This window comes from Ylistrum balloti, unplaced genomic scaffold (assembly GCF_031769215.1).
Source record: "Ylistrum balloti isolate Yb309-2 unplaced genomic scaffold, AGI_CSIRO_Ybal_v1 Utg371118, whole genome shotgun sequence".
NCBI lineage: Eukaryota > Metazoa > Mollusca > Bivalvia > Pectinida > Pectinidae > Ylistrum > Ylistrum balloti.
Window position 1 is genome coordinate 107,560 of NW_026782614.1, and position 20,187 is coordinate 127,746.

At 42.1% G+C, this 20,187-nt stretch overlaps 1 protein-coding gene across 1 annotated transcript in view; it reads right to left on the minus strand.

The window, feature by feature from the left end:
• LOC132560815 (uncharacterized) overlaps positions 1 to 20,187 on the minus strand; it is a 68,807-nt gene that overhangs the window by 13,699 nt on the left and 34,921 nt on the right. Inside the window, exon 7 of the mRNA XM_060225504.1 lies at positions 2,806 to 2,901. Within this exon, the coding sequence (XP_060081487.1) occupies positions 2,806 to 2,901 (96 nt within the window). The remainder of the gene's footprint in view (positions 1 to 2,805; positions 2,902 to 20,187) is intronic.

The window sequence follows — 20,187 nt, forward strand, 5'->3', positions numbered from 1 at the left end:
AATTAGAAACATATTTCTCTTAAGAAATACTGTATTACATGATAAAAGTACAGATATTTTAGTCAGGTGTCTGGTATAGACATGTGTCTGTGTTATAGACATGTGTCTGTTATAGACAGGTGTCTGTTATAGACAGTTATATGTTATAGACATGTGTCTGTTATAGACAGATCTGTGTTATAGACATGTGTCTGTTATAGACAGGTCTGTGTTATAGACATATGTCTGTTATAGACAGATCTGTGTTTTAGACATGTGTCTGTTATAGACAGATCTGTGATACAGACATGTGTCTGTTATAGTCATTTGTCTGTTATAGACATGTGTCTGCTATAGACATGTGTCTGTTATAGACAGTTATATGTTATAGTCATATGTCTGTTATAGATGTGTCTGTTATAGACAGATCTGTGTTATAGACATGTGTCTGTTATAGACAGGTCTGTGTTATAGACATGTGTCTGTTATAGACATGTGTCTGCTATAGACATGTGTCTGTTATAGACAGTTATATGTTATAGTCATATGTCTGTTATAGATGTGTCTGTTATAGACAGATCTATGTTATAGACATGTGTCTGTTATAGACAGATCTGTGATATAGACATGTGTCTGTTATAGACATGTGTCTGCTATAGACATGTGTCTGTTATAGACATTCTGTTATAGACATGTGTTTGTTATAGACAGATCTGTGTTATAGACAGGTCTGTGTTATAGACATGTGTCTGTGTTACAGACAAGTGTCCGTAATAGACAAATCTGTGTTATAGACATGTGTCTGTTGTAGATATGTGTCTGTTATAGACATGTGTCTGTGTTAGAGACATGTGTCTGTTATAGACATGTGTCCAATATAGACATGTGTCTGTTATAGACAGGTCTGTGTTATAGACAGATCTGTGTTTTAGACATGTGTCTGTCATAGACATGTGTCTGTTATAGACAGATCTGTGTTATAGACATGTGTCTGTTATAGAAATGTGTCTGTTATAGACAGATCTGTGTTATAGACATGTGTCTGTCATAGACATGTTTCTGTTATAGACAGATCTGTGTTATAGACATGTGTCTGTTATAGACATCTGTGTTATAGACAGATCTGTGTTATAGACAGATCTGTGTTTTAGACATGTGTCTGTCATAGACATGTGTCTGTTATAGACAGATCTGTGTTATAAACATGTGTCTGTCATAGACATGTGTCTGTTATAGACAGATCTGTGTTATAGATATGTGTCTGTTATAGACATGTGTCTGTTATAGACAGATCTGTGTTACAGACAGATCTGTGTTTTAGACATGTGTCTGTCATAGACATGTGTCTGTTACAGACAGATCTGTGTTATAGACATGTGTCTGTTTTAGACATGTGTCTGTCATAGACATGTGTCTGTTACAGACAGATCTGTGTTATAGACATGTGTCTGTTATAGACATGTGTCTGTTATAGACAGATCTGTGTTATAGACAGATCTGTGTTTTAGACATGTGTCTGTCATAGACATGTGTCTGTTATAGACAGATCTGTGTTATATACATGTGTCTGTTATAGACATGTGTCTGTTATAGACAGATCTATGTTATAGACAGGTCTGTGTTATAGACATTTGTCTGTTATAGACATGTGTTTGTTATAGACAGGTCTGTGTTGTAGACAGGTGTCTGTTATAGACATGTGTCTGTTATATTCATGTCACTGTTATAGACAGCTAGGTGATACCATAGAGACTCTCTCTACCATTTTGCGAGCTTGTTTTTATCTGATTATTCACAGAATAAAACAAAAGCAACAGAGAAGAGAAAATTACAGTGAAATAGACAGCAAGCTTGAGAGGCACTTAAAAATACACCGCTGGAAATATCTCCTTTACAACTATTTGCATAAGTTATTGTTGATTAGAGAGTGTATGGCCTTATTCTTCTGTCCTCAAAGACAGATTGGAGGCCGATATAGCCTTGGATTGGCAGCTGTCATGCTATGAAGCAATAGGAAATATATTGTGACATGTACTGGGTACAGATTAGCATCGAGTCTATGAATCAGTCGTCTTAATGTCTCCCTACCACCAACATCTCTGTAATCGCTTACTGGACCGTCCTGAACCAGCACTGATTGTCAGGGCCCTGTAAATCCCACAGTTGGACTTCAGGCATAGGAAATAAGAGATTTTTGTACGGAATTTTAGCATTCCAATGGTTTAAGCAGGGAATATATCTCTATTCAGTGTACCATTGTTTACACAACAATGTAGTGTCTTAGTGGTTATGAATGTAGTGTCTTAGTGGTTATGAATGTAGTGTCTTAGTGGTTAGGAGTGTAGTGTCTTAGTGGTTAGGAATGTAGTGTCTTAGTGGTTAGGAATGTAGTGTCTTAGTGGTTAGTAATGTAGTGTCTTAGTGGTTAGGAATGTAGTGTCTTAGTGGTTAGGAGTGTAGTGTCTTAGTGGTTAGGAATGTAGTGTCTTAGTGGTTAGGAATGAAGTGTCTTAGTGACTAGGAATGAAGTGTCTTAGTGGTTAGGAATGAAGTGTCTTAGTTGTTAGGAATGAAGTGTCTTAGTGGTTAGGAATGTAGTGTCTTAGTGGTTAGGAATGTAGTGTCTTAGTGGTTAGGAATGTAGTGTCTTAGTGGTTATGAATATTAGTGTCTTAGTGGTTAGGAATGTAGTGTCTTAGTGGTTAGGAATGTAGTGTCTAAAAAACAAGGTAATGATGATGTACATGTATTTTCTTATGTTAGAAACACTACTGTGTTAATAGATATTTTACCTTGGAAACACTAAAGCATTTACAAATGTCTTACCTTGTCCTTAGAGGCTGACGTTGGCCTGGAGCCTTCCCTCGCTGGCCGTACATGTCGTGGAGCTGCCCTCATACTTCGACCAAGGTTCCTTTCATCCTAAAACCACATAAAAATAATCCTAGTGTCATTCATCACTAATTGATAAAGAACATCAATTTCATTATGACAGCCCTATAATAAACTACTAGTGAACTTTTCGTCCTGTTAGCTGCTTCCTCAGCCAAAACATGTGATTTATATTTTCCCAATAATTAATCCAAAATGAGGAATATCTACCATTTGTTAAAAAATATGATATTTCCCCCTTATCTGTAGGATATATTGCTTGTTGTTGAACTACCTGAATCAGCACAGGTTTGTGAGCTGATAGTTGATGCCCTGGCAGTATTTAGTCAATTACAATGACCCTGGAAAAATCAGATTTCATGATTAGATGTCATTTTTTTCTAGAGTACAAAATGGCTCCAACAGATCATGCCACATTGATAGTAGCAGGTGCCCTCAATGACCTGAGTGATTTTTTAGGAATACAGAAATGCTGGTAATTAGCAGTAATAAGCACTTATTTAAGTTAGGTACTTATTTCGGTGTTAATACAGCAGTATCTGGCCAGGTATTCCTTTGCCAATATTTCTGTAGCTACCGAATTTTAATGTAGTACGTACACTGGTATTAGCAACTGTAACAGTATATGTTCAGTTCTGTAGAAACTAAATGTGTATATTAAACAAGATGAAAGCAAGATTTAAATACACAATCAAGACTCATGTTTGTGATTTTACTTGATTTGTAGATGAAATAATTAGATATGTCAGAGAGACAGGAACATCCCTGTCAGCTTTGACCAATGTATACAGCTTTGTTAAGAGTTGTAATCATAATTCATGAAACTTGACTATAGATCTGTCTGCAGAATCTGTGGTAACAGATCTGAAATAATGGTTCAAGCTTGCAGAATCTGTGGTAACAGATCTGAAATAATGGTTCAAGCCTGCAGAATCTGTGGTAACAGATCTGAAATAATGGTTCAAGTCTGCAGAATCTGTGGTAACAGATCTGAAATAATGGTTCAAGCTTGCAGAATCTGTGGTAACAGATCTGAAATAATGGTTCAAGCCTGCAGAATCTGTGGTAACAGATCTGAAATAATGGTTCAAGCTTGCAGAATCTGTGGTAACAGATCTGAAATAATGGTTCAAGCCTGCAGAATCTGTGGTAACAGATCTGAAATAATGGTTCAAGCTTGCAGAATCTGTGGTAACAGATCTGAAATAATGGTTCAAGCTTGCAGAATCTGTGGTAACAGATCTGAAATAATGGTTCAAGCTTGCAGAATCTGTGGTAAAGATCTGAAATAAAACTGGTTCTGTCTGCAGAATTTGTGGTAAAGATCTGAAATAGAACTGTGGTTCTGTCTGCAGAATTTGTGGTAAAAGATCTAAAACAAAATTGTATTTCTTCCAGGAGAATATGTGGTAAAGATCTGACAAAAAAACCCCCAAAAACAGTAATTTTTCCTGCAGAACATCCAATGGTGTTTCACTGACCAATCCAATTGTTTGTTACATCAAGATTATGGAGATGCACCTATGTCAATTATGATAGAAGAAGTGATTCATTTTATGACAGACTGGAAAAGAGACCTACCAGAAATGAGGTTGACTTATTCTGTGTAGTTTGCACAAGTTCCTGAATTTAATGGGTTTTCCAGGCATCCGTAAACATTTTTGGCATGAAAACAGAACACATTACTTTCTCGTTTGGCATTAATTCCTTTTTTTCCGTATACAAAGTGGTAGACATATGTGTTTCTGACTAAGATGGGATCAATATGATAATGTGTCTCAGCTCTTATAGAAACTTCAGGCTTTGAATCTGCCACCTTCAAGGCTGGTAACTGGCTCAATCCAGTCAGTAATATCTTGTTGCAATTACAAAACAACACAGGTGTTAATAGTAGTTTCACACCAAACCTACCTGGAACATTAATATCCAGAGCTGAGCTTTTCTGCTATGAAATGCAGCCTAAAGACAATTTAAGTTTTGGGGTAAGCAACTTTGATTCAGATGTAATCTTGTCTCGTATGATTAAATTTCCCTGCCAACATTTATTAAATTACCTTCAGACAATTTCCCATTATACATTGTATTTTTACGACATTTAAGTTTAAAATGAAGAAATATTTTTATTTTGCCTAGAAACTTTTACAGCCTTCCTAGTCCCAAATGTTATTTTGAAAATTCACCAACTGTTAAATTGATATTCTGCCACATTTCAATCATCGATGCCCATAATCTATCAAAAACCATTGTATAACTCGAATCTGTCCTAACCCTGAAAACACATTAAAAACATATTACTGAGAGATATATGTATGACCTTGAGGTAAATACCAATGTCGACTGTCAATCAAACAGATACCAAATGGAGATTTGTGACTTGTGGCTATTTGGACTGTTTTGTGACTTATGGCTATTTGGACTGTTTTGTGACTTGTGGCTATTTTGACTGTTTTGTGACTTGTGGCTATTTTGACTGGTCTGTGACCTGTGGCTATTTTGACTGTTTTGTGACTGGTGGCTATTTGGACTGTTTTGTGGCCTGTGGCTATTTGGACTGTTTTGTGACCTGTGGCTATTTGGACTGTTTTGTGACTTGTGGCTATTTTGACTGTTTTGTGACTGGTGGCTATTTGGACTGTTTTGTGATTTGTGGCTATTTTGACTGTTTTGTGACTTGTGACGTTTTGGACTGTTTTGTGACTTGTGGCTATTTTGACTGTTTTGTGACTGGTGGCTATTTGGATTGTTTTGTGACTTGTGACTATTTGGACTGTTTTGTGACTTGTGGCTATTTGGACTGTTTTGTGACTTGTGACTATTTGGAATGTTTTGTGACTTGTGACTATTTGGACTGTTTTGTGACTTGTGGCTATTTGGACTGTTTTGTGACTTGTGACGTTTTGGACTGTTTTGTGACTTGTGGCTATTTTGACTGTTTTGTGACTGGTGGCTATTTGGACTGTTTTGTGATTTGTGGCTATTTTGACTGTTTTGTGACTGGTGGCTATTTGGACTGTTTTGTGACTGGTGGCTATTTGGACTGTTTTGTGACTTGTGACGTTTTGGACTGTTTTGTGACTTGTGGCTATTTGGACTGTTTTGTGACTTGTGACGTTTTGGACTGTTTTGTGACTTGTGACGTTTTGGACTGTTTTGTGACTGTTTTGTGACTTGTGGCTATTTGGACTGTTTTGTGACTTGTGACGTTTTGGACTGTTTTGTGACTTGTGGCTATTTTGACTGTTTTGTGACTGGTGGCTATTTGGACTGTTTTGTGACTGGTGGCTATTTGGACTGTTTTGTGACTTGTGACGTTTTGGACTGTTTTGTGACTTGTGGCTATTTTGACTGTTTTGTGACTGGTGGCTATTTGGACTGTTTTGTGACTGTGTGGACTGTTTTGTGACTTGTGACGTTTTGGACTGTTTTGTGACTTGTGGCTATTTGGACTGTTTTGTGACTTGTGGCTATTTGGACTGTTTTGTGACTTGTGACTATTTGGACTGTTTTGTGACTTGTGGCTATTTTGACTGTTTTGTGACTGGACTACTGGAATGTTTTGTGACTGTGACTATTTGGACTGTTTTGTGACTGGTGGCTATTTGGACTGTTTTGTGACTTGTGACGTTTTGGACTGTTTTGTGACTTGTGGCTATTTGGACTGTTTTGTGACTTGTGACGTTTTGGACTGTTTTGTGACTTGTGGCTATTTTGACTGTTTTGTGACTGGTGGCTATTTGGACTGTTTTGTGACTTGTGACTATTTGGACTGTTTTGTGACTTGTGGCTATTTGGACTGTTTTGTGACTTGTGACGTTTTTGACTGTTTTGTGACTTGTGACTATTTGGACTGTTTTGTGACTTGTGGCTATTTGGACTGTTTTGTGACATGTGCCGTTTTGGACTGTTTTGTGACTTGTGGCTATTTTGACTGTTTTGTGACTGGTGGCTATTTGGACTGTTTTGTGACTTGTGGCTATTTTGACTGTTTTGTGACTTGTGGCTATTTTGACTGTTTTGTGACTGGTGGCTATTTGGACTGTTTTGTGACTTGTGACTATTTGGACTGTTTTGTGACTTGTGGCTATTTGGACTGTTTTGTGACATGTGCCGTTTTGGACTGTTTTGTGACTTGTGGCTATTTTGACTGTTTTGTGACTGGTGGCTATTTGGACTGTTTTGTGACTTGTGGCTATTTTGACTGTTTTGTGACTTGTGGCTATTTTGACTGTTTTGTGACTGGTGGCTATTTGGACTGTTTTGTGACTTGTGACTATTTGGACTGTTTTGTGACTTGTGACTATTTGGACTGTTTTGTGACTTGTGACTATTTGGACTGTTTTGTGACTTGTGACTTTATTGATTTTGTTTTGTGACTATTTGTCTATATCTATATCATTCTATAAATAGCTATGATGACTTTGTTTTGACATTCAGACTATGAAAGATGAATGTAGTTGTTGTGACCTTCACATAAAGTTTGATAAAAATTCTTTAAAATTGAAGTTTTCAGATATTTTGAGTAATTGATTTTGGTTGATGCCAAGACATGAAACAAATTTCTGATTTGATCTATTCAACATTCTGTTAACAACAAAGATGCTGAGTTATCCTGTCTCCCACCTTATCTATACAACCACTACACACCGTACAGATAAACACACACCTCACACAGTACAGATAAACACACACCTCACACAGTACAGATTAACACACACCACACACAGTACAGATAAACACCACCACACACAGTACAGATAAACACACACCACACACAGTACAGATAAACACACACTACACACAGTACAGATAAACACCACCACACACAGTACAAATAAACACACACTACACACAGTACAGATAAACACACACCACACACAGTACAGATAAACACACACTTCACACAGTACAGATAAACACACACTACACACAGTACAGATAAACACACACCACACACAGTACAAATAAACACACACCTCACACAGTACAGATTAACACCACCACACACAGTACAAATAAACACACACCTCACACAGTACAGATAAACACACACCACACACAGTACAGATAAACACACACTTCACACAGTACAGATAAACACACACTACACACAGTACAGATAAACACCACCACACACAGTACAAATAAACACACACTACACACAGTACAGATTAACACACACTACACACAGTACAGATAAACACACACTACACACAGTACAGATAAACAAACACCTCACACAGTACAAATAAACACCACCACACACAGTACAGATAAACACACACCTCACACAGTACAGATAAACACCACCACACACAGTACAGATAAACACACACCTCACACAGTACAGATAAACACACACTACACACAGTACAGATAAACACATACCTCACACAGTACAGATAAACACACACTACACACAGTACAGATAAACAAACACCTCACACAGTACCGATATACTGGTATATTTACCGTATCTCCCCTAGATTGACTGCTTCTGTGAGAATGCTGTAAACCAAACAGACTTACCAAAATCAATTCAGTGTTTGTAAGTTTGGAGAAAAAGAAGACCAACTATACTGGAGCTAGAACAATGAGGATCAACTCTGTTGGAGGTAGAACAATGATGACTGACTCTGTTGGAGGTAGAACAATGAGGACCAACTCTGTTGGAGATAGAACAATGATGACCAACTCTGTTGGAGATAGAACAGTGATGACCAACTCTGTTGGAGATAGAACAATGAGGACCAACTCTGTTGGAGATAGAACAATGATGACCAACTCTGTTGTAGATAGAACAATGATGACCAACTCTGTTGGAGATAGAACAATGAGGACCAACTCTGTTGTAGATAGAACAATGATGACCAACTCTGTTGGAGATAGAACAATGATGACCAACTCTGTTGGAGATAGAACAATGATGACCAACTCTGTTGGAGATAGAACAATGAGGACCAACTCTGTTGGAGATAGAACAATGATGACCAACTCTGTTGTAGATAGAACAATGATGACCAACTCTGTTGTAGATAGAACAATGAGGACCAACTCTGTTGGAGATAGAACAATGAGGACCAACTCTGTTGGAGATAGAACAATGATGACCAACTCTGTTGGAGATAGAACAATGATGACCAACTCTGTTGGAGATAGAACAATGATGACCAACTCTGTTGTAGATAGAACAATGAGGACCAACTCTGTTGTAGATTGAGAGAATCAATCACCCCCTGTGAGATTAGATATGGGGATTTTAACCGAAGGGAAAAGATTATTAATTTTTCAAACATGAGGCTGTGAGTTTACAAGTTAAGCATCTTTCCAAAATGTGTCACTGACAAGGGGCAATTCTTAGTTTGTTTTTTTTTTCTATCAAAGCTGGTCTTTTCAAGTTTTTGTTACTACATCATCCATGGAACATAGCTAACAGCTGGAAGAATACAAACAAAATAAAAAGTTCACTTTTATAGCCTAACTTCATTATATAGATGTTTTGTCCTTCACAAAACTCATCAGCGATGCTAGCAGTCTAATATGTGAATATCTACAAGGCATGTTATGGTAAAATCTAATTTGTTCAGAACAATATGTTAAAATATTTATGGGAAGCATGTTGACCCATTCAATACATTTTGCATATTTCCAATAGTTTTGGAATATGACCTTTACACTGAGATTAAACATACTGAACTTGACATCATATTTAGATATAAAAATCCACTCACTCCTTCCTGAATCATTAAAATCGAATGAGCACCTCCTAAGCCATTAAAATCTACTGAGCACTTCATAAGCCATTAAAATCCACTGAGCACTTCCTATATCATTAAAATCCACTGGGCACTTCCTATATCATTAAAATCCACTGAGCACCTCCTAAGCCATTAAAATCTACTGAGCACTTCATAAGCCATTAAAATCCACTGAGCACTTCATAAGCCATTAAAATCCACTGAGCACTTCTTTTATCATTAAAATCCACTGAGCACTTCCAGGACCATCAAAATCTACTCACTCCTTCCTGAACAATTTAATTGCATTCAATCTTTCCTAAAAAAGTTTTTATTAGAAAAAGGAAATAATAAGATGAGAATTAATGGATTGATGATGACGAGAGATACTAAATAAAGTTAATGCTTAGTGTTTGTATGTGACATCAAGCAGTAGTAAAAATGAACTCAAATTGATTAAAGAGAAAATAATCTGCATTACTTATGGTATCTACAACATGATGTACATGTGTTTCTTTCTCTTTAACAAGATACAAACAGCTTTCTCTTCAACAAGATACAAACAGACATCAGAATCACACAAAACAAATTCAAGAATTCTAACCTGTAAATAGCTTTGTATAAAAATGCCCTTTATAATATACTTTTTTATCATGCTAATTACTTACAACAGTGATGCTATACTCCAGCTCTTACCACACACAATCTCCGGCCAAAAAAATCAAACAAAGTATCTGAAAGTGAAAGTCAGTGTTGTTTGCAGTTCAACATCATATCCTACACAGTCTCATTGTTATTGCATGAAATCTCCAAAAACTCTTTGGTAGCACTGTTCATAAATCCAAGCATGACTGATCTGCTGGCCATTTGATTGGTGGTGCTGGAGTGATCTCTCTCATACAGTTCCTGTTGGATCAATAGCTTGCAGTACTTCTGCCATCGTTATACAAACAGACGAGGCATTTTGTTCATCTCTACCAATGATTATATTCTAGATTTTGTCAGTTTCCGAACGTGACATGTTTGACAGAATACAAGTACTTGGGGAAAACGGTTTGATTAGTACAGAGGTAGAACTATAAGGATGGCAGGAAATATGTACCACACAAATAAATGGAATATTTAATTGTGTGTTGACCACAAGAGTATCCGATCAGGACCGTAACAGCCACTGTCAACTATCATCAATACTTGCTGAGTATGGCTTTCTCCAAAATCAATCTACATTTTCTGGTCCCAGTTCAATCTCAGATCTCCCTGTTAATAATAATCCTTCAGTCAACCACAAATACACACTCATTATAATAAATGGTATTTACTGGTCTCTGGCAATACATGTCACACAAACAGTGCAATACTGGAGTAGACATTTCTTATGAATTCAACAGAAGAAAATGAAATTGATGAAATATTAAATATGATGACTGAAATGTCAACTATCATCAGTGTTGAGATAAATATCTCTAATCATTGTATATTCTTCCCCCCATGACCGATGAGCAACCGTACCTATAATACATGCCATCTCTGGTCAAACATTGTTTGATATTCAGTATCAGAATCATTACTCTCTACAATCAGGACCCTCAGTCTTAACACTCCTGCCCTACTATGTGGATTTCCTAAGTCTTAACACTCCTGCCCTACTATGTGGATTTCCTAAGTCTTAACACTCCTGCCCTACTATGTGGATTTCCTAAGTCTTAACACTCCTGCCCTACTATGTGGATTTCCTAAGTCTTAACACTCCTGCCCTACTATGTGGATTTCCTAAGTCTTAACACTCCTGCCCTACTATGTGGATTTCCTAAGTCTTAACACTCCTGCCCTACTATGTGGATTTCCTAAGTCTTAACACTCCTGCCCTACTATGTGGATTTCCTAAGTCTTAACACTCCTGCCCTACTATGTGGATTTCCTAAGTCTTAACACTCCTGCCCTACTATGTGGATTTCCTAAGTCTTAACACTCCTGCCCTACTATGTGGATTTCCTAAGTCTTAACACTCCTGCCCTACTATGTGGATTTCCTAAGTCTTAACACTCCTGTCCTACTATGTGGATTTTCTTAGTCTTCATACTTCTGCCCTACTATGTGGATTTCCTAAGTCTTAACACTCTTGCCCTACTATGTGGATTTCCTAAGTCTTAACACTCCTGCCCTACTATGTGGATTTCCTAAGTCTTAACACTCCTGCCCTACTATGTGGATGTTCTTAGTCTTCATACTTCTGCCCTACTATGTGGATGTTCTTAGTCTTCATACTTCTGCCCTACTATGTGGATGTTCTTAGTCTTCATACTTCTGCCCTACTATGTGGATGTTCTTAGTCTTCATACTTCTGCCCTACTATGTGGATGTTCTTAGTCTTCATACTTCTGCCCTACTATGTGGATGTTCTTAGTCTTCATACTTCTGCCCTACTATGTGGATGTTCTTAGTCTTCATACTTCTGCCTGACAGAGCGGTTTTGTTTTTAGTTCTTCATACTTCTGCCTGACAGAGCGGTTTTGTTTTTAGTTCTTCATCTCCTCTTGATATGGACTATGGACCATTTAACTTATTGTTAAAATATTCACGACTGTAAAGCTGTCAGCATTCCTTCTGCTTCTGTCTCTAGGGGTCCCTTTGTTCACATATGTGAAATATGTTTCTAAAATAATCTGTCATGTTATTCATCGTAACCAGAAGCAGCCACAGTTAGGATATTTACCAATTATTTTCTCAACAATAACTTCATTGCTTTAGTAGTGCTTCAGATCATAACCTACCGTCTACATTGATCTCTTGTTCAGGAAATGTGAAATGCTAAATTTGGGTTTTAAGTCCTTTGGCAGAAGTTCAGTAAAATGAAGCACAGTCATTCATCAGAACTGGGAATCAGTATGGCAGTTATTGGTAGACATAGGACAATTATCTGATTAACAATAAAAATAGAATCATCCGTACTAATATATGACTGCATGCCTACCGAAATGACCTTTTCAAGAAAGTCTGATAAAAATGGTGAAATGTCTGGGACGATGAAGCCTTTACTCTAAAAAGGCTTAAAGAAAATAGACATAAGGTCTATGACAGTCTGTAGCCATCACACCAAAATCTGACAGAAATTGTACAGTGTCTGGGACACTGTAGTCATCACCCTCAAAATTTTACCAAGCTTGGCAAGGCTGGGACACTGTAGCCATCAGCCCTCCAAAGTCTGACAAAAATTGGACAAGGTCTGTGACACTATAGCTATCAGCCCTTCAAATTCTGACAAAAATTGGACATGGTCTGTGACACTATAGCTAACAGCCCTCCAAAGTCTGACAGAAATAGGACAAGGTCAGGGACACTGTAGCGATTAGCCCTCCAAAGTCTGACAAAAATTGGACAAGGTCTGTGACACTATAGCTATCAGTCCCAAAGTCTGACAGAAATTGGACAAGGTCTGTGACACTATAGCTAACAGCCCTCCAAAGTCTGACAGAAATAGGACAAGGTCAGGGACACTGTAGCGATTAGCCCTCCAAAGTCTGACAAAAATTGGACAAGGTCTGTGACACTATAGCTAACAGCCCTCCAAAGTCTGACAAAAATTGGACAAGGTCTGTGACACTATAGCTATCAGTCCCAAAGTCTGACAGAAATTGGACAAGGTCTGTGACACTATAGCCAACAGCCCTCCAAAGTCTGACAGAAATAGGACAAGGTCAGGGACACTGTAGCGATTAGCCCTCCAAAGTCTGACAAAAATTGGACAAGGTCTGTGACACTATAGCTAACAGCCCTCCAAAGTCTGACAAAAATTGGACAAGGTCTGTGACACTATAGCTATCAGTCCCAAAGTCTGACAGAAATTGGACAAGGTCTGTGACACTATAGCTATCAGTCCCAAAGTCTGACAGAAATTGGACAAGGTCTGTGACACTATAGCCATGACAAGCTTACATACCTATAGTTCGCACATAACACAAATACCCAGTTTTAAAAAAGAAACAGTGTTGAATTTAGACGTAAGATATCGGAGGTCTTACAGAGGCCATGGAATATTGATCTCTTAAAGAGTATCAGTGTGCTTCACAACAGAATTACAGTAATATATATCAGTGCTGTATCTACAGGCCAAGAAAAACCAAAAGCTCCTTTTTTTGACAGATCAAATTTTCATTTTTTGTAACTAAAAGTTTATCAACAAAGCCAGGAAACCAACGATAGTTTACCAATTTTGAACCTATCCCTGAAAACTTTGAAAAGAAACCTTTAAAAAATCACCTTATAATAATCACTTTTCATTTCAGTAATAATTACCATAACTTTAGTATGCAAATACAGTACCTACACCCATCTTTGTATCCCAACAACAAAAGATTCAAAAGAAAAACAATCCCGCCCTCCCTACGATCCATGAGCCATCACGGCAGGAACGCAGAGTGATCTCCCTTCCTCTTACCTTTATGGCTGCCGACGAGTGCGGAGGTGTATGAGCTGAGAGCTTTTCTTACTCCTTCTCTTCGTACTGCCATTGTCGTTTGAGTATATTGTTACTCTATTAGTAGTCTATAAACCCATCTCCCTACTTATATTGTGAAATTAAGTATTGTCATTTGTTTATTTTGACCGTATTTCCGGCCGTTTTTTTCCTCCACGTATTCGAGTGCGTGACTACTTGTCTCGTTGCTCGGATTTGCGTGAAGTTGGAATTTGTTTTCTTGCTGCTTTGTCGGCCGTGTTGTACGGCCGTTTTATTTATGCAGTGCAATCTTGCTGCGTACGGTAGGCTTTGTGCTCTCGTTCGTAGTTTTTTGATTGTTCGAGAACTTCGTTTCCGGCCGTGTTTTTCCTCCGCGTGTTTGAATGCGTGACTACTTGTCTCGTCACTCGGATTTTCGTGAAGTTGAAATTGTTTTCTTGCTGCTTTGTGGGCCGTTTTGTACGACCGCTTTCTTTTTTTTGCAGTACAATCTTGCTGCGTACGGTAGGTTTTATGATCTCGTTCGTAGTTTTTTGATTGTTAGAAAACTTTTTATCCTTGTTTTCATTGTTACAATTTTTTATTGTTTCGATGCTGGATAAAGGTGCCGGGTTTACGTCGGGGGTCAGCGCATGGATGTTCCTATTTCTATAGATAATGGGAACCCCATGATACCTGTCCCATTTGCCGACATTACAGCCAGACCTCACTATGTGAACTTTGTTTGCACATGGAGTCTGCTGCTTAGGCTCCCATGCCTTTCCAGCTAACTTTCCGCCAGAAGAGGGATTCGTCCTCTTCTTCCGGTAAGGGAAGTAAGCTTTTTAAGACCTCCCTCCTGAAGTTCTGAACCAGAGCGTTCCTGCTGGGGGTGCTCTCGTTCCACCGAGCTCCGCCCTTCAGCAGGGGGTGGCTCCCCCTGTCCAGGTGCGTCCTGGAGTAGGGGGGGGGGGGGCAGCCCGACCCTGACTCGGCGCAGTCAAGGGTCGAATTGGCCGGTAGCTCTCGATAGGCGGCGGTGTTACCGTCGGAAAGGGACTTCCGGTCGAGGTCTCTGATTCCTTCAGGGACCTCGACACGCCAGGTGGCGTCGTTGGTGGGGGCCGCTTTGACTCCGGAACTGTGCCTTCGGGTATAGGTTCAGGGGCCACAGACTTTTTGTCAGGATTGTCTGTGGCTACGGGGATTAGTGACACTTGAGTTCACTAATCCTGGTGTCAGCGCGGGGTCTGTTTTCCCACCCTCACAGGCTTCTGGCTGTGGGACTTCCGTCCCAATCCAGATTTCCCAGTGCAGGGTTTCCCAGGGGGTTTTCCTCCAAGGGTTTGGGGCTTCAGGCCAGGAGTCCGGTTTCCGGTCTCCCTTTCCCCCGGGCTCAGGGAGTAGGGGTGCCTGCGGGCACTTATTCCTGGGTCGCCCAGGCCAACCTGCGGATGGTTTTGGGTACCAACAGTTACTCAGCAGTTACGGGCTTAGCCCGTACATGTCTGGGTTTCCACCTGGTGGGAGTGGCGGTTCATCCTGGTCCTTTGGACAGGATGTCCAGCCCCAGACTCAGGCAGGCCATCTTGGCCAGTTCTGGGGTCACTCCCGGCCCGCTGGACCGTTCCCATTCCCTCAGGGGTTTGGGTTTTTACCCCATGGGTCTTCACTCGTGGAACCCATAGGGGTTGGTCTCTCCTCTAGGAGATGTTATAGCAGTGCGGAATCCCCCCAATGTTCTGCTACTTCGGGGGCCTTGTTGGCCGGTCCTATAAAGGTTTGCCAGACCTTAAGGACTTCCGCCTCCAGCGCGGACCCATCGGTCTCCTGTTCCCAGGGGTCGGCTTCGGGTCTCCGACCCAAGCCTACAGCTACAGCTGTTGGTCGCGCTGCGTCCAAATGCCATAAAGAGGAGTTCCCCTCTGCGGAGATGGCTCCTCTGGCGGCCCCTGTTCCTCCCAAGGGGACTTCGGTCTCTATTGAGGAGGAGATGGACATCGAGGGTGCGGGCTCGGCAGAGGAAGACGATGTCATTTATCTTTCTCCTGGGCCAAGAGGGTTCACAAGGGGAAGATGGCCCTGAGACTGCTGAAGCCGAGGCTCAGCATGTGCTTTCTGGGATGCGGGTCCTCCGGGCCAACATCTCCCGGATTCTCAGGGCGGAGGTTTGCCCACCGCCTCAGCATCGTCGGCGCCTGAATCCACCATCCTTCTGGGTTCCCTGGTGGCTCCTCGGGCTTCCGTTCGCTCAGATCGGTCTCTGCCAGAAGGCAATATCATGTCTTCGGTTCTGGCCACGGCCCAGGCTCCGGTTTTAGAGAAGGACTCCTTCTCTACCCGTGCTCCCGGGTTTGTCGGTCTGCAGCTCAGTGTTGGTGAATTGTCGGAGGCTTCAGCTTCCGACTATGCCACACATGATGGGCAGCTGGCCTCTCAACCAGCACAGCTGGAGTTGAGACAGCTGGCTGCCTGGCCCGGCAAATCAGTGGACCAGGTGGTGCTCGATCCCAAAGAGCACCACAGGATGGAGAGAATGTTGCACCTCTCCATCCAAGTTCTGTCATACATAGACTTCCTGACAGTTTGTCTATACAGGGTATCCGATTTGCCTGAGTGTCGGTTATCCGAGACAGAACAGCCGACATACAGGACACGGCAGCCTTGCAGGTTCTCTGCTCGTCAATGCCGTGTTGGCTAGGCAGTTTTCAGTTCTGAAATTCCGCCCAGTCCAGTAACCCTACCGTTTCCGCTTGTTGAATGCCCCCTTCTAGGGCTCTACCCTGTTCAGGGGAGCTCTTCCTTGGGTTCAGAAGGATATGAAGGAGGACTCGGTCGCCTCAGCACTTCTGGTGAAGAGGTTTCAGGCTGAGAAGGCCAGTGCCTCGCAGGGGTCAGTGCCTCCTAAGAAGAAGGCGAAGTCTTCGGCTGCTCAGTTTTCTGCACAGCCCAAGTCCCAACCTCACTTCAACGGCAACAAGGGGAAGGGTAGGAAGGGTAAGAAACCTCCTGGGGGCAAGAAGAAGGGTTCCTGACTATTTCTGCTTCTTGGCCGCGAAAGGCGAAGGGTATGGCCGGGTGGACGGTGGTTCTCCTTTCCCTGGCTCATATCCTTCTCCTGCAGGCTCAGGCTCCGGGTGGGCAGACGATTCTCTGGTCTGGCAGGGGCTCGATCTGCCCCATCCGGAACTCCCTGTGGGTGGACGTCTCTCTGCTTTCCTTTCCTAGTGGCAGGATATTACAGAGGACGCTTGGGCTTTTGTCGGTGGTCAGGGAGGGTCTAGGTATTCCCCTTCTTCAGGATTCGTCCCTCGCCTCCTGGCCGTTTTTGTTTCTTTCCTCCTCCCGGGGATTCAGAAAGGGCACGGGTGCTCCAGGAGGAAGTAGGGACCATGCTGCCAAGGCAGAGATGCCCTTGGTGCTCACGACAGCTCCTTTGGTGTTCACCAAGTTGCTGCTGGTGTTTCCTTCACTCCTGCAGAATAGACGTCCACATCTATTTCGACGACTCCCTCATGCCTCTTTTGGTGTGGGAATCGTTAGTGAAGGACACTCGTCTGGTCCTGAAACTCTTGCTCAGAGTCGGCTTCATTCCTTCCAGAGAGAAGTCAGAGGTTCCTTCATATTAGGACTTCTTCTTCCTGGGGAACCATTTTGACATGGTTTGGGGCTTAGCCCTTCCACCTCTGGAGAAGTTTGAGAAGGTCAGGGCTCTGGCTCTGATTTTCATCACTTGGTCGCTTGTCCAGGTACATTGGTTCCTCAGTTTTCTGGGGTATCTCAACTACTTGGCATATGTGGTCCCCCTAGGGAGGATTCACATCGGACCTCTCCAGATGTTCCTCCTGTCTGACTGGGTTCCGTCATCCAGGAGGCCTGGATCCCGCTTACCCAGTCGGTCAGGGAGTTCTCTTGCTGGTGGACCATTCAGGAGAACGTTTTCCACGGGGTACCTCTGACCAAGCCTATCCCCTCTATGATCCTGTTCATGGACGCGTTCATGACAGGAATGTGAGCTTACCTCGATGGCCAATGCCGCATGGGGGAGTGGTCTGGCGAACAACTCTCGGAGCACATCAGTGTACTCGAGATGAGACTGTTCATTTGGCTCTGCAGTCCTTTAGGGGTATCCTGCAGTCCAAAGTGTGGCTACCGACAACAGTTGTCGCGTATCTGGAGAGACAGGGGCCACCAGGTCTCATGTCCTGTGTGCCCTCTCCATCCACATCCATCTTCTCTGCCAGGACATGCAGTTAACCATAGCGGTCAAGCATCTTTCTGGCAGGCTGAGTGTGTTGGTGGCCACTCTCCAGGCGCCACCAGCCGGTGTTGACGGAATGGCAGCTGTGTCCCTTGATTTTCAAGGGGAATTGTCAGGCGTGGGACAGACCTATTATAGACCTGTTTGCCACTTCCCTGAACAACCAGCTGCTAACCTTCGTCTCCCCGGTCCCAGACCGTAAGGCGTGGGCTGTGGACGCCCTTTCTCTGGAATAGGAAGGGACGTATGCATATGCATTCCCTCCCTTCAACCTGGTGGGCAGGGTTCTACAGAAGTTCTGGGAGCATCACTGCTCCTTACTTCTGAGAGCCCCTCTGTGGCCGAGGCAAGCTTGGTTTCAGGAGCTCTTGTCGTTTCTGGTGGAGGAGCCCTTGGCTCTCCCCACCAGACCGAATCTCCTTCGCCAGCCTTGGCCCAGAACGACACACTCTTGACCAGAGATCCTCCACCTTCACGCGCTGAGGCTATCTCTGGAAGCCACGCCAAGGCAGGCTTTTCTCAAGAGGTGTCAGATTGCATTGAGCAATCAATCAGGGCTTCCTCTTCTGCCGTCTACCAGTCACGTTGGATGATCTTCTGTGATTGGTGTGTCGGCAAGGAAGCTTATTCATTCGAAGCCTCTGCATTTGATTGCGGAATTCCTAATCTCTCTGTTTTGCTGGCTATCGTACAGCTATTGCCAGAGTTCTTGCTTGTTATGGCAGGAAGGAGATCGGTTAGTCCTCCTCTCTTTCTGCCCTAATCAGAGGCTTTGCTATGAATAGAGTTGTTTTTAGCGAAGAATCAGGTTCCGGGGTTCTCGCACGATCCCATCAGGATCCTGGCTGTGACTAGCTCGGAGGAGCGAGATAGGTTGCTTTGTCCTTGTCGGGCTCTTAGGTTTTATCTTGATAAAACCAGGGGGGGCGGGGCTCTCGATCCCTTCTGTTTTGCCCATTAAACAGGGGCAACGAGATATCTCCACCCAGTCGGTTTCCAGGTGGGTTTGCCAGGTGATTTAGTATGCTTACGAGCATTTTGATGATCTGGCTCGGGTGAGAGCGAAAGCGCGGTCTCACGAGGTCAGGGCCCTTGCTTCATCCTGGGCCCTTCTCTCAATGAGTCCTCCTTTCAGGAGGTCATGTCTGCAGTATTCTGGCAGGGCAGGGATACCTTAACAGATTTTTATCTGTGATCCCTAGCTTCCCACTCAGAAGGCCTGTATTCATTGGGACCTTTGGTGGTGGCATAGTCAGTGGCTGGGCCTCCTCGTTAGCCCCGGGCCATGTCTTTCCGTACGGCGGCATGTGGGTACACCTGCTCTTTCACAGAGAGGTCCCTCCCTTCACTTTAGCATTCTGTTTTCCCTCCCTACTACTTTGGTTGTGCTGAAGGGGCTGCCTGGCTTCTAGTCACCACTACGGTAAGACGAATTCGCATACTAAAGTTATGGTAATTATTACTGAAATGAAATTGAGGTTTTTTAATGTAAAACCAATTTTCATGATGTAATACTTACCATAACTTTATGGAGTCCCACCCTATCCTCCCCTCTTCCTTATCTGCCTGGCTGCCCCTCTGTGGGGTTTACGCCATAAAGGTTATTAGAGGAAGGGAGATCACTCTGCGTTCCTGCCGTGATGGCTCATGGATCGTAGGGAGGGCGGGATTGTTTTTCTTTTGAATCTTTTGTTGTTGGGATACAAAGATGGGTGTAGGTACTGTATTTGCATACTAAAGTTATGGTAAGTATTACATCATGAAAATTGGTTTTACATTAAAAAACCTCAAATTATTATATAATTATTTCATAATTTCTATAGTTATTATACTTATATATAAATACAGTTTCCATAATAATTATTTATATATAAATACAGTTTCCA